Source organism: Pyxicephalus adspersus, unplaced genomic scaffold (assembly GCF_032062135.1).
Source record: "Pyxicephalus adspersus unplaced genomic scaffold, UCB_Pads_2.0 Sca304, whole genome shotgun sequence".
In the NCBI taxonomy this organism is placed as follows: Eukaryota; Metazoa; Chordata; class Amphibia; order Anura; family Pyxicephalidae; genus Pyxicephalus; species Pyxicephalus adspersus.
In genome coordinates this window covers 1-16,440 of record NW_027317311.1, presented here as the reverse complement: position 1 = coordinate 16,440, position 16,440 = coordinate 1, and the positions used below count along the sequence as shown (strand labels likewise).

General features: G+C 38.3%; 1 protein-coding gene across 1 annotated transcript; it reads right to left on the bottom strand.

Annotated features, from left to right (window-relative positions):
* Window positions 1–284: 284 nt before the first annotated feature.
* On the bottom strand, window positions 285–9,593 carry LOC140344999 (zinc finger protein neuro-d4-like; the record flags this gene model as incomplete). Its single annotated transcript, XM_072432172.1, has 4 exons — window positions 285–418; window positions 5,767–5,845; window positions 7,297–7,386; window positions 9,460–9,593. Coding segments are annotated over 4 exons (437 nt in total), but the record flags the coding sequence as incomplete, so codon positions are not given.
* Between the last annotated feature and the right edge of the window lie 6,847 nt (window positions 9,594–16,440).

Here is a 16,440-nt window from a genome sequence, read left to right as displayed (position 1 = left end):
AACCAGGCTACCTGTGTAGTGAGCTGTTTTAAAAGTCTATGTTAGTCCCGGGGCTTAGGAGATGATTGGCAGAAGACAGCACAGCCTGTTAAGCATCCCTTTGAATGTGCTTCTATAAACTTAGGATTAGTTCACACTTCAGTGGGATGTAATATGACTTTTATAGATTCATTTTTAGAGACTGAAAATAGAAATTTAAACACAGAATGTGAAAGTAAAAATCATGTGTTAATGCATTACCAAAGTTCAGCAAGCAATAAGGAGTCTAACACATAAGTTCTCACCTGACAGTCGCTAACTATCTCCTCTTCTTTCAGTTCCAGCTTCTTATCCACTGTCTCTGCACACAACAAGGCTTCTAGGACCGGCCCCTCAGGCAAGCTGCTCTCCTTCTTCATAGGCATAGGCACTTCATAATCTGGGACAATCAAGAAATGGAATTCAGCTTTCATAGGCTTTTCATGAGAACTAAACAGTAAAATATGGTAGTTTTGTAGCTATTTAAATAATTACATTATATATATTGGCGGGGTAAACATGGAATATATTGTATTTTTATATCAAGCCTACAGGTGGCGCCCTTTGTTACTTTGAACATATTTGCCCGCCTCCTTACAATTTTTGTTACATAAAGCAGAGCTGGGACAGGGTCCTCTGATACCCAAAGTGAGAATGCCAAATTTATTGTGATGCCTGAAAAACTAAAACACATTTGAAACTTTTACATACAAAATGGAAACTGCAAACAATAAGGTGATACTGGAGGTAATAGGAATTCTTAGAGTAAACTTATAACTTATAACTTAACTTATTTTTAACTACAAATTTAGGACTTAAAAAACCTAAAACAAGTTTTATTATGCTATTGTTTTGTATTTTTCAGCTATGAATATGACAATTTTAATGAATGCAAATTGAAAACGTTTACATATAAATTATTAAAGAAGAATGCCAAGAAGGGAATGAATAAATGAAGAAGGGAAACTAATAAAAACTATTTGGAGTTTACGAATGGTTAAAAGTGGACCAAAATGTTTTTTTGTTTTTTTTTTATTTACAGATAACAGTTATTCATAAACCAAAGCTACAATAGTATCTCTTATTCCTAAATAAATGCATAGCAGGACACAAGCTGTCAAAGTGATAGTTCAGTCCTTCAAGTTACACAGAATATGGCACTTCCTGCGTGATCATTAGAGCTCAATGACAGTCAGGCATTGTGCTCTATCACTCAGCTGAGCAGAGAGCTGCTGCCTACACAGGGAGAGTCCTGATCATCCAGTGTAATCTGCTATACTTAACCGTCAGATTGATAGCTCCGTTATGCACAGTGGCAGAAAGTGTTTGCATCCCAGGTGTACCATCCTGAGCATGTTGCCCAAGGTGGGTATCTCTTTTGCAGTGACCCAGTCCTGGTACAAATACTGCCTAAAGTTTACAGGACCTTAAAATGACTTATTCCTAAGAAAAACATGATATATTTATAAAATATAAATATTAACAATTCACAATGCATTAGTGTGATGGTCAGTATGAAGAATGCTTCTTACATGGCTGGCCAGTGGGAAGAATGTCACCCTTACAGATAGCCAAAACGATCATTGGGGGTCAGTGGTAACTGACCTGAGACACACAAACTGCTCATTGCTCAAGGAACCCCTTGGAACCTCTGGTGGAACCCAAGGATTCAACAGATCTGTGGTTGGAAAACATTGATATCCATGGTCCACATAACTGAAGACGTGGCAGTGTTCCTCCCTGGCCTACAAGATCCTGTGATAAACCTCATCAAATCATATGTCCAATGAAAAGCTGACTTTTTTAATCTTAAAAGTAGTCCAGTCAAAACTAACATCTCTTTTTTGGATACGGGCCAACAGGTTAAATAAGTTATTAACTCCAAAAAGAATGCTTCACCTGCGTTCTCAGCTCCACCCAACTACTGTGAAACAAAAAGCCTAAATCTCCTTGCTGGATTTAGAATTCACTTTAAATTATAGAGCAGTCATGCTGGTGAATATAGTTGTTAACAAGTGAGGGGAATGACGAAGGCGTAGGGGACAATTAGTTGGATGATGGAGGATGGTGCTGAGAATAATAAGGTAGACCTGAAAACGTAAGTGATAATTAACCAAGGCACAAATGGTCACGAAAAATTGATCAAATTGTATTTTTCCTCCAGACTAGACTAACAAGAAGCTACAAGTGGAAGCCTTCTTCTGGCATGCATTATATTGTATGACTGCTACTAGTTGTCCGAGGAACAGATAATGAACATATGTGTGATCTTATTAAAAGGTTACTTTGTTGGAGCAGTTCTTCATAGCCAAGATAATTAGCTCATTTTAAAGTTGCCTCCAATGTTTTTTATCCTCAATTACTCCATTTTCTATTGTTTTTGTACATTCCACAATGATAGCTCTATATGTAGATAAAAAAAGATCTGACTCCAATTAATTTTCAGCTCTGGAAGTTTCATACAAAAAGACAAAGTAAAAATAGTGGTCACTCAGTCAGCTATAACCAACAAGGAAGGAGCACAGTGGCAGTGACCCTAAGGATGGACCTAGCATCTGATATAATTTTCAATGTATGACTTTGTCATGAGTGAGAATTACAAAATATTATCCTCATTCTGAAAAGGCTCGATGCTAAGCTGTGTCTGCTATCAGTTCTTTAGAACCCTGGACTAAGCCTGTTGAAAATGAGTATCAGAAAGGTTTTAGAATTTCTCTCTATATACTTGTACTGGATTAGCAGCAGCATATTTGTCAATACATCAGAACAACATCCAGAGAACTAGCATTTTCAAAAGGAAAGTGTTCCTCTTACCCATATATTTGCACCATCTTTGTTTAAGAATCTCAGCCTGTGACTTGCAACAAGGCCGCAATAATGCAATATGACCATTGCAGGGGAAGCAATGAGGGAGGAGATAATCATGGTGGGTTAGAAATGCTTTCTCCTCAGTGTTCTACCCAGAAATGAATGGTCAAAAAGTGACCAGGGAACACATGATATATTTAGTGTTCCCAGTTGTTGTTGCCATAGGCATTCAGTAACTCCTATAATTCTGTCCTATAAGTATGTTCCATGTTTTCCCCTGTCTTTGTATTATGCTCTAACTGTCCCTGAATTGTGACCCAATTTTTTCGGTAACCACCCAAAAACAGTTGGTGATGCACCCAGATCTGGGGAGAATACTCCTAGTCTAGCCTACTCCTGCCTGGCATGCACCAACATCATGCATTTTACTGCAGGACAAAGAAAAGTGTGAATGACTGCAGAACCAACCCAATAACAAGGTAAATAGCAAAGTTTATGGTTCTGCAGAATTTCCAGGGAAGTAATCCTCTGACATGATCACAAGGATATGTTCCACTGCAAGCTTTGAGAGCTTGATCCAAGAAAAGACCTAAACAAAAATGATGGCTGGCAAATGTGTTACAGAGCTGATAAAATCCATGCATGAGCCATATCTAAGCATGAACATTATTGGGACATAGTGATAAAAGCACGCATGTCACATTTTCTGAGAGAAAATCCTCATGTCTGGGAGGATCATGAGCTTTCATGAAATCTGAGCAAACAAGCTCCCCATGCTTGTGAGCACCTGACAAGACAGATACATCAACTATGGGCTATTCTAACTTCCAACATTTAACCTGAATGTGACTCTCCTAAACTTATTCATATGATTTTTCTGCTTAAAGGTTTATAGACTCTATTTTATAGATGCTGAGTGTTAGGAGACTTAGCATGAATAGGCTGCTTTAAGGCAATGGGTCTAATTTATGAACACACTCCAAGGAGAAGATAGACAGTCATGGGTGAACCTTGTGATCCAGAAAAAATTGAATGGATTTCCTAAAACCCTTTGCTATTAGTTGTTTTAAATCCCAGACCAGATCTATTTCAGGTTTGCTGGATTACTCAGGTTCTCTCATGATAGTCTAGTTTCTCCATTCTTGAAAAGTTTTATGGGCCTGATTTAATAAAGTACTCCAAGGCTGGGGGGTACACTTTCATCAGTGAAGCTGGGTGATCCAGCAAACCAGGAATGGATCTGGCCCAATATGCATGCTGTCATGTAACTCTGATCACAGAAGTGTCTCAAACAAATGTATTGTCATCTACATGAGATGCATGACCAGTCCTAAAAAATGATCTAAAATGATCTTCATTTTACACCCTCCTTTTGATTTACTAAACAGATCCATTGCAATGTAATGAAATATCCTGACATTACGGTGACCTAGGCACTTTATAGTAGCTGGGTGTCTATCAAGCTGCTGTGCAAAGAAGTGCTAATAAGGTCTATGTGGCCACATTGCCAATCTGTGTCCAGCCACAATGCAGGAATGTCTCTTTTCAGTGTTACATACAGTGAGCAGGGAGATCCATTAGCTGTCATTAGCACAGTTAAAGCCATAAAAAGACACTTCTGTACTGCAATTAGCCATAAAAAGCCAATCAGGGTGTAGGCGGCAAGTAATCAGGAACAGGGGAGGGAGTAAGGGGCTCCTTTTCAGGCTTGCAGGGGATTTGCTGTGTTTAAATTACAGCAGTCGACCCCAGACACACTGCACATTCTGCACAAAACCTGTTCTACATTAAAAAGAAACCTTTCAGGATAAAATCATGGGAATTGCTGTTGCTAAGGCAGTCAGAAGTCCGACAGTTCCTGAACTGTCAGCTGCCTGACCTCACACATTATTTTCTATCTTTTGATAGTTCGGTGTGTGAGTTCACAGAGTCACCAGAGAGTTAGTGACCCTAACACTTTAGCTAAAAGTGTCAGGTCCGGATAAATCAAGGAAAGCTAAATATAATTACTTACATTTATACAACATCAGATCCTAACACAAGCCAGATTGTGATATGTTCTCTTTAAGTCAGTGACAAAAGACCAAAATCAGAACATAACACGATGACAAAAGGAACTTTGCAACCTGGAAGCTATTGATTCAAAATTATCTTTCACCATGATATGTGTAAACAGCATAGCAGTACATAAGATTTCAACTCAAATTTTTATATACTGCAAGAATCAACATACAGAAAACTACATACACCTAACCTTCGTGCATGAAAAAAATTATCAAGCCACACAAAAAAAAAGTTTAACAATATTTAGAAACAGAGTCAAGTTGGTAAAGAAGTGTGTCCTATAAGTCTTTTAAGGATCACTGTGAAGATACTTCCTTACCTCTATATAAAGTCTTTTTTTAGTGCATCATATGAAGAATCTAAAGTGAAACGTTATGTGAAAAGACTATATTATGAACAGCTCTGGTTGTCTCCCTGTACTGTTTATAAAGCATCCACATTAAAGGTTTACAATTATATTAGATGAAATACCCAAATAACATTTCAGTGTTCTCCCCAGCCCCTTTTAGCCAGGTGCACCACCTGGCAATTTTCAGTGACCACCTGTTTATGGGTGATCAATGAAGAGTAAATTCTGCCAATCAACTAGAAGTAGAAATGATGAAAGGTGAGAAAGGAAAGAATGGGAAGTGGAAGATCTTTAGAGCATATAAAGTATTCATAGAATATACTGGACTACATAAAGTCAAATGATTTATTCTATAGGCCTGTGGAATTGGGGGCTTAAAGAAGAGACAGGATCCCTCCACTTTAGAAGATCGAGACAAACCCTATGTGTGTGACAGTAAGTGACCTCTAATTATTTAGTGCGTTTAAATTTTTTATTATTTAAATAATAAAAAATTTAAACGCACTAAATAATTAGAGGTCACTTACTGTCACACACATAGGGTTTGTCTCGATCTTCTAAAGTGGAGGGATCCTGTCTCTTCTTTAAGCCCCCAATTCCACAGGCCTATAGAATAAATCATTTGACTTTATGTAGTCCAGTATATTCTATGAATACTTTATATGCTCTAAAGATCTTCCACATCCCATTCTTTCCTTTCTCACCTTTGATCATTTCTACTTCTAGTTGATTGGCAGAATTTACTAGTTTATACACAGACTTATTAAAGCTTTGTATTAAAGCTTTTGACCCAAAGTAACTCACCTTCTACCTACACAAATCCATACTTACAAAGATCCTGCAGCCAGATGTTCTCCTGTTTGTTTTCATTCTAACCCCACAAAAGATGTACCTGCAGATTACAGCTTAATTGGCTTCTATGGGGCTGTGTGCAAAGGTAAATTGAGAGACAGCTCCGTAGGCGTTTTTAGGCTACAAAAAACAGATGCATCTATTACAAAGATGGCATGTAAACAAACAGGGGAAATATTGATCTTCGGATTTTGGCAAGCATGGATCTGCTGAGGAGAAAGGGTGGGGTACTACAGGTCAAGAACAGTATTCATACTGTAAAGCTGATTTTCGGGCAGCTAAATATATAGATGTAAGATATTAGATGTAAAACAAAGATGGAAAACCCAAAAGAGAGCTATTTTACCTGCCTAAAGATTTGGATTACTTTCTGTTTGGTCCTAAGATTTAAACACCTCTATCTCTTAAAAACTAAATGGCTTACTCTTCCCCAGCATGTGATTGGAGAGTGAGAGGAGAAGCAGCATACTGACGAGCTCATTTCTGCTCTGTTCACATACCAATATGTTCCATGCATGCTTCTTTTACTTCCAGCCTGAACTCTGCTATGCAGTCAAATTACAAAATCAATATGAGAAATTTACACTGCTTGCATTTACAAAAATACTATTAACTGTGTATTATTAAATACTGAGTTGCTTTATTTTGTGTCTTTTTTACCTGCATCACAGCTTCCTTCTGCACACCCAAAATCCTGCAATTTTTCTTTATCACCAGTTCGAATTCACTTAAATGTTTAGTGGTTGAACAGGCAGTGAAGTTTATTAAGCACTTGTGTGTACACTGAGCAATGTAATTCAACAAAAATGAATCATAATTTTTTAAATGATGAACGTGTTACCTGAAAAGACTGCATAACAAAAGCTCCCTGCCTCTTTTTACCCTACAAAACCTTGGCTGGATTGTGAGAATAAGGGTTGCTTCTCTTATATTTATGCAAGTATGTAAGCTTTAGCTTTAGCTAATTAGTTCTGTAAGCAATATGCTTGTTTTATTAAAATGTTATTAAAATGTAATCTTGGAGTCCTAAGCATAGTAAATAAAGATATTGCTACATAAAAACTAACAAATCTTAATATTTTTAATGTCTAACAATATCTGTCTTGCTTCCCCATTCTACCTTTCATTTCAGATTTTTCTCTGTCCTTTTCCTTACCCATAAGGTTTCCTTTTCTTTTTTATTGTTATATTCCTGAGTGCCCTACCTTTCCTTTGGCTCTGTTTTTGCGTTTTGGGGTATCATCTTCCAGGTCATCACCATCTAGTTCGTGTGGTATGTCTCCAACTTGTGTCTTCTAGAACCAGGGAAATCAGATACAAGTGAACTTTTAACAACTACTGCAGTGCTTAAAGTGCTAGAGCACGTATTGACAAAATGAAAATAACCTTTTTTTGCAAAGAAACATATGAATTGATTTTTATGGCCTAGACACTGGCTTTAAACCAACTACACAAATATAAAAATGTTGCAACTGCCCTAGTTGCTGAATGCTAATAATTTCTGTTTTGTTGGCATCTATGATCCTATAGTAAAATCTATATTGTTCCTAGTAGGAATCTGATTACAAATCAAAAAAATATTGTAAAAAAGATCATAATGTGGTCCCTGGTGTGGAACTCTGAGCTTTGCAGTGTCCAGTTTATTGCCCAGTTAACAACAGTGGTCGGTTGTTACGAGTCTTTTTTTACCCCTCTGAAATAGCTCCCTTTACAGTGATTAGGAGCCATTGTACACCCTACCTCCCTTATAAATCTACACTGCTGGTCAATTTTCACTCACCGAAAACTGTAATTATTGAACGATATCTTGCACAATATGGTAAAGACAGATCAGTTTAGAGAGATTCAAATTCTTTATTTATTGTTTGTGCACAGCAATTTGCTGCGCTCCCTACACAGTGGAGGGAGTCACTATAAGCTAGCTCAATGCATGGACAAGACGTATGTACGTTCTAAACCCAACTCAGCAGTAACAGGAAGGCACAGTAATCTAAGCAGAGGGTAGATGAGCCCTCCATATTTTTATCAGATTCTCTCACTTGCTCCAATTGTACACTGAGCCTGTAAAAGTGCAGAGCAGCCTCTTTTCCCTTTGTCCCCCAAAAACAAGTGCAAGCCATCTCTTTATAGCCATCCTTATTGTGCAACTGTTGGAACTTCCCTATTTCCTAATTTTCTAGTGATGGATACACTGCAATGAAAGTACCTGCTCATTAAGCAGTGTTAATCTTTGTGGATCATAGAACAGGGAGGGAAGTGTTTTGGAGTACTGTCTTAGGTTGACATTGCTACTCCTTTAAAAGCAATGAATGAGGTGTAATGACTTAAGGCAGGGGTCAGCAATCTTTTTTTGGCTAGTAGGCCATTTTAGGAGGTCAAGAAGGCTTACAAGGTTGGACTTTCTCTCGAGTCCCGCGCTGATGGCTCTGCCCCCCACCAGGAATGCCTCTGAAAGCAAATCCCTCACCTCCGCAATGCATACAGAGGAGAGGGAACGGCCCTGAAAGGAAACCCCTCACCCCCGCAATGCATACAGAGGAGAGGGAACGCCCCTGAAAGGAAACCCCTCACCTCCACAATGCATACAGAGGAGAGGGAACGCCTCTGAAAGGAAATCCCTCACTTCCGCAATGCATGCAGAGGAGAGGGAACGCCCCTGAAAGGAAATCCCTCACTTCCGCAATGCATACAGAGAAGAGGGAATGCCCCTGAAAGGAAATTCATCACTTCCGCAAGCATACAGAGGAGAGGGAATGTCCCCTTACCCCTTACCCCCACATGCGGCTCCAGAGCTGTGGGTTGCCGACCCCTGGCAGCCAGGATTAGGCCGGATCGACCGGACGGACTACTAGCTAGGCCATATCTGGCCTAAAGGCCAGAGTTTGCCGACCCCTGACTTAAGGCCTCAGAGTCCAGAAAAAAAAAAATATTAGGACTGGCAGTCTGCAATAATAACATCATCTTTAATTGATGATTGCAGTGCCCATATTTTTGGGGTTGCTTTCTAACAATGATCAGAACACTCTCCTAGCAAAGCAAGTGAAGGGGCAGCTGCAAAACGCATTTAGGTCACCATGCCTAACCAACCAGGCTACCTGTGTAGTGAGCTGTTTTAAAAGTCTATGTTAGTCCCGGGGCTTAGGAGATGATTGGCAGAAGACAGCACAGCCTGTTAAGCATCCCTTTGAATGTGCTTCTATAAACTTAGGATTAGTTCACACTTCAGTGGGATGTAATATGACTTTTATAGATTCATTTTTAGAGACTGAAAATAGAAATTTAAACACAGAATGTGAAAGTAAAAATCATGTGTTAATGCATTACCAAAGTTCATCAAGCAATAAGGAGTCTAACACATAAGTTCTCACCTGACAGTCGCTAACTATCTCCTCTTCTTTCAGTTCCAGCTTCTTATCCACTGTCTCTGCACACAACAAGGCTTCTAGGACCGGCCCCTCAGGCAAGCTGCTCTCCTTCTTCATAGGCATAGGCACTTCATAATCTGGGACAATCAAGAAATGGAATTCAGCTTTCATAGGCTTTTCATGAGAACTAAACAGTAAAATATGGTAGTTTTGTAGCTATTTAAATAATTACATTATATATATTGGCGGGGTAAACATGGAATATATTGTATTTTTATATCAAGCCTACAGGTGGCGCCCTTTGTTACTTTGAACATATTTGCCCGCCTCCTTACAATTTTTGTTACATAAAGCAGAGCTGGGACAGGGTCCTCTGATACCCAAAGTGAGAATGCCAAATTTATTGTGATGCCTGAAAAACTAAAACACATTTGAAACTTTTACATACAAAATGGAAACTGCAAACAATAAGGTGATACTGGAGGTAATAGGAATTCTTAGAGTAAACTTATAACTTATAACTTAACTTATTTTTAACTACAAATTTAGGACTTAAAAAACCTAAAACAAGTTTTATTATGCTATTGTTTTGTATTTTTCAGCTATGAATATGACAATTTTAATGAATGCAAATTGAAAACGTTTACATATAAATTATTAAAGAAGAATGCCAAGAAGGGAATGAATAAATGAAGAAGGGAAACTAATAAAAACTATTTGGAGTTTACGAATGGTTAAAAGTGGACCAAAATGTTTTTTTGTTTTTTTTTTATTTACAGATAACAGTTATTCATAAACCAAAGCTACAATAGTATCTCTTATTCCTAAATAAATGCATAGCAGGACACAAGCTGTCAAAGTGATAGTTCAGTCCTTCAAGTTACACAGAATATGGCACTTCCTGCGTGATCATTAGAGCTCAATGACAGTCAGGCATTGTGCTCTATCACTCAGCTGAGCAGAGAGCTGCTGCCTACACAGGGAGAGTCCTGATCATCCAGTGTAATCTGCTATACTTAACCGTCAGATTGATAGCTCCGTTATGCACAGTGGCAGAAAGTGTTTGCATCCCAGGTGTACCATCCTGAGCATGTTGCCCAAGGTGGGTATCTCTTTTGCAGTGACCCAGTCCTGGTACAAATACTGCCTAAAGTTTACAGGACCTTAAAATGACTTATTCCTAAGAAAAACATGATATATTTATAAAATATAAATATTAACAATTCACAATGCATTAGTGTGATGGTCAGTATGAAGAATGCTTCTTACATGGCTGGCCAGTGGGAAGAATGTCACCCTTACAGATAGCCAAAACGATCATTGGGGGTCAGTGGTAACTGACCTGAGACACACAAACTGCTCATTGCTCAAGGAACCCCTTGGAACCTCTGGTGGAACCCAAGGATTCAACAGATCTGTGGTTGGAAAACATTGATATCCATGGTCCACATAACTGAAGACGTGGCAGTGTTCCTCCCTGGCCTACAAGATCCTGTGATAAACCTCATCAAATCATATGTCCAATGAAAAGCTGACTTTTTTAATCTTAAAAGTAGTCCAGTCAAAACTAACATCTCTTTTTTGGATACGGGCCAACAGGTTAAATAAGTTATTAACTCCAAAAAGAATGCTTCACCTGCGTTCTCAGCTCCACCCAACTACTGTGAAACAAAAAGCCTAAATCTCCTTGCTGGATTTAGAATTCACTTTAAATTATAGAGCAGTCATGCTGGTGAATATAGTTGTTAACAAGTGAGGGGAATGACGAAGGCGTAGGGGACAATTAGTTGGATGATGGAGGATGGTGCTGAGAATAATAAGGTAGACCTGAAAACGTAAGTGATAATTAACCAAGGCACAAATGGTCACGAAAAATTGATCAAATTGTATTTTTCCTCCAGACTAGACTAACAAGAAGCTACAAGTGGAAGCCTTCTTCTGGCATGCATTATATTGTATGACTGCTACTAGTTGTCCGAGGAACAGATAATGAACATATGTGTGATCTTATTAAAAGGTTACTTTGTTGGAGCAGTTCTTCATAGCCAAGATAATTAGCTCATTTTAAAGTTGCCTCCAATGTTTTTTATCCTCAATTACTCCATTTTCTATTGTTTTTGTACATTCCACAATGATAGCTCTATATGTAGATAAAAAAAGATCTGACTCCAATTAATTTTCAGCTCTGGAAGTTTCATACAAAAAGACAAAGTAAAAATAGTGGTCACTCAGTCAGCTATAACCAACAAGGAAGGAGCACAGTGGCAGTGACCCTAAGGATGGACCTAGCATCTGATATAATTTTCAATGTATGACTTTGTCATAAGAGAGAATTACAAAATATTATCCTCATTCTGAAAAGGCTCGATGCTAAGCTGTGTTTGCTATCAGTTCTTTAGAACCCTGGACTAAGCCTGTTGAAAATGAGTATCAGAAAGGTTTTAGAATTTCTCTCTATATACTTGTACTGGATTAGCAGCAGCATATTTGTCAATACATCAGAACAACATCCAGAGAACTAGCATTTTCAAAAGGAAAGTGTTCCTCTTACCCATATATTTGCACCATCTTTGTTTAAGAATCTCAGCCTGTGACTTGCAACAAGGCCGCAATAATGCAATATGACCATTGCAGGGGAAGCAATGAGGGAGGAGATAATCATGGTGGGTTAGAAATGCTTTCTCCTCAGTGTTCTACCCAGAAATGAATGGTCAAAAAGTGACCAGGGAACACATGATATATTTAGTGTTCCCAGTTGTTGTTGCCATAGGCATTCAGTAACTCCTATAATTCTGTCCTATAAGTATGTTCCATGTTTTCCCCTGTCTTTGTATTATGCTCTAACTGTCCCTGAATTGTGACCCAATTTTTTCGGTAACCACCCAAAAACAGTTGGTGATGCACCCAGATCTGGGGAGAATACTCCTAGTCTAGCCTACTCCTGCCTGGCATGCACCAACATCATGCATTTTACTGCAGGACAAAGAAAAGTGTGAATGACTGCAGAACCAACCCAATAACAAGGTAAATAGCAAAGTTTATGGTTCTGCAGAATTTCCAGGGAAGTAATCCTCTGACATGATCACAAGGATATGTTCCACTGCAAGCTTTGAGAGCTTGATCTAAGAAAAGACCTAAACAAAAATGATGGCTGGCAAATGTGTTACAGAGCTGATAAAATCCATGCATGAGCCATATCTAAGCATGAACATTATTGGGACATAGTGATAAAAGCACGCATGTCACATTTTCTGAGAGAAAATCCTCATGTCTGGGAGGATCATGAGCTTTCATGAAATCTGAGCAAACAAGCTCCCCATGCTTGTGAGCACCTGACAAGACAGATACATCAACTATGGGCTATTCTAACTTCCAACATTTAACCTGAATGTGACTCTCCTAAACTTTTTCATATGATTTTTCTGCTTAAAGGTTTATAGACTCTATTTTATAGATGCTGAGTGTTAGGAGACTTAGCATGAATAGGCTGCTTTAAGGCAATGGGTCTAATTTATGAACACACTCCAAGGAGAAGATAGACAGTCATGGGTGAACCTTGTGATCCAGAAAAAATTGAATGGATTTCCTAAAACCCTTTGCTATTAGTTGTTTTAAATCCCAGACCAGATCTATTTCAGGTTTGCTGGATTACTCAGGTTCTCTCATGATAGTCTAGTTTCTCCATTCTTGAAAAGTTTTATGGGCCTGATTTAATAAAGTACTCCAAGGCTGGGGGGTACACTTTCATCAGTGAAGCTGGGTGATCCAGCAAACCAGGAATGGATCTGGCCCAATATGCATGCTGTCATGTAACTCTGATCACAGAAGTGTCTCAAACAAATGTATTGTCATCTACATGAGATGCATGACCAGTCCTAAAAAATGATCTAAAATGATCTTCATTTTACACCCTCCTTTTGATTTACTAAACAGATCCATTGCAATGTAATGAAATATCCTGACATTACGGTGACCTAGGCACTTTATAGTAGCTGGGTGTCTATCAAGCTGCTGTGCAAAGAAGTGCTAATAAGGTCTATGTGGCCACATTGCCAATCTGTGTCCAGCCACAATGCAGGAATGTCTCTTTTCAGTGTTACATACAGTGAGCAGGGAGATCCATTAGCTGTCATTAGCACAGTTAAAGCCATAAAAAGACACTTCTGTACTGCAATTAGCCATAAAAAGCCAATCAGGGTGTAGGCGGCAAGTAATCAGGAACAGGGGAGGGAGTAAGGGGCTCCTTTTCAGGCTTGCAGGGGATTTGCTGTGTTTAAATTACAGCAGTCGACCCCAGACACACTGCACATTCTGCACAAAACCTGTTCTACATTAAAAAGAAACCTTTCAGGATAAAATCATGGGAATTGCTGTTGCTAAGGCAGTCAGAAGTCCGACAGTTCCTGAACTGTCAGCTGCCTGACCTCACACATTATTTTCTATCTTTTGATAGTTCGGTGTGTGAGTTCACAGAGTCACCAGAGAGTTAGTGACCCTAACACTTTAGCTAAAAGTGTCAGGTCCGGATAAATCAAGGAAAGCTAAATATAATTACTTACATTTATACAACATCAGATCCTAACACAAGCCAGATTGTGATATGTTCTCTTTAAGTCAGTGACAAAAGACCAAAATCAGAACATAACACGATGACAAAAGGAACTTTGCAACCTGGAAGCTATTGATTCAAAATTATCTTTCACCATGATATGTGTAAACAGCATAGCAGTACATAAGATTTCAACTCAAATTTTTATATACTGCAAGAATCAACATACAGAAAACTACATACACCTAACCTTCGTGCATGAAAAAAATTATCAAGCCACACAAAAAAAAAGTTTAACAATATTTAGAAACAGAGTCAAGTTGGTAAAGAAGTGTGTCCTATAAGTCTTTTAAGGATCACTGTGAAGATACTTCCTTACCTCTATATAAAGTCTTTTTTTAGTGCATCATATGAAGAATCTAAAGTGAAACGTTATGTGAAAAGACTATATTATGAACAGCTCTGGTTGTCTCCCTGTACTGTTTATAAAGCATCCACATTAAAGGTTTACAATTATATTAGATGAAATACCCAAATAACATTTCAGTGTTCTCCCCAGCCCCTTTTAGCCAGGTGCACCACCTGGCAATTTTCAGTGACCACCTGTTTATGGGTGATCAATGAAGAGTAAATTCTGCCAATCAACTAGAAGTAGAAATGATGAAAGGTGAGAAAGGAAAGAATGGGAAGTGGAAGATCTTTAGAGCATATAAAGTATTCATAGAATATACTGGACTACATAAAGTCAAATTATTTATTCTATAGGCTTGTGGAATTGGGGGCTTAAAGAAGAGACAGGATCCCTCCACTTTAGAAGATCGAGACAAACCCTATGTGTGTGACAGTAAGTGACCTCTAATTATTTAGTGCGTTTAAATTTTTTATTATTTCTTTTTTATTATTCATGTTGTCTTGGAGGATAAGAAAGAGTGATTCAATAGTCCTCTAGAGGCATAGTAAATACAAATTGGGCAAAGCACCTGAGCTTGAATGTAGGGGTGTAAATATCAACTAGTATACAGTGCAGTGTTCTCCCTAGCCCCGGCGGTTTTTAGGTTCTTACTGAAGAATTGGGTCACAATACAGGGGCCACCTGTCTACAATTTCTTCCCACCGGCTCATAAAAATTTTTGTGTTCAACACTGCATTTTATCACAATTTTATACATAAACCACATACGCTTTTAATAATAATGCGGGCCTAAATGATTCTTCTGGCATTCACAAAGATTCTCTCCCCTAGTGTTGCACAGAGGCAGTGTCTGAGAAAGGGAACATTTGGGGGGCAGATGAAAAGGAATTTGGCTCAGTAAGGGGTACTAATGGAAGTTTTTTGTTCACATTTCTCACATGTGCGTTAACATAGTAACTGGATCTGGTACTTTCTCAGACTGTTATACAGTAAACTATACTTAAAATTCTAGTTATAGTAAAACCAGGTATATTTAGAAGTCATTTAAAAGACCAAAAAGTTTACAGTCTCCCCAAAGGCACCACATCCCAATCATATCTCCAAATCACATATGGGACTTTATCAGTGTATATTTTACATATTGGTATTATCATCATCATTATTAATATTATTATTAATAATATTAATAAACAGGATTTATATAGCGCTAACTTGGTTGCAAATGACAGACAGATACAGACAGTGACACAGGAGAAAGAGAGAAAAAAAAGAAACCCTGCCCAGAAGAAAACCCTGCCCAGAAGAAAGCTTACAAAGTAATAATTTAAATATGCACCAATAAAATTCCACAAAATGCATTTTTAGAAGTCAATCAAGCTTGCTGGTTGACATAGGTCTAATCCTAAATTCTCCAATTCCAGGATTCAACAACATTAATCGAAAAGCTTTCTCTTTATTGTTCCATGCTGTAGCTTCAGAATCACTGTGAAAAGCACAATATTTCAGGCATATAAAAAGCCCATTATCAAATACAACTTATAGGCACTTGATGGAGGCGTGCTTATATACCCAAAGGATCCAGATTAATGCTGTTGAGTTCCAAGATTTTGTAACAATTACCCTATGCCCAGCATGAACTAGTCATGAGTCTGATTACTAAATCAACAAAAGGCTTGATACACAAGAGTTAAGCTGCTTACACACTTGCAATAATTATCGCTGGAAACAAACGACTAACGACCATTCGTCCGATAATTGTTAACAAAAACGTGCACAACGACGCCAATGAACGAGGATTGTCGCTGGAAACGAACGGCCATCCCGGCGGATCTGATCGGGTGACGATTGTTCGCAATCTATTGTGTGTACGGTCGTTCAGTGATCGTGGATGGTTCTGCAGTACGCTTTCTCCCTTACATGTCACTTCCTGCATCATTTAAACGATTGTATTCAGTGTGTGTACATTATTGGTGGAATATATTTGAACAATTGTAACGTTAAAGCATGTAAAGAATTGTGCACGA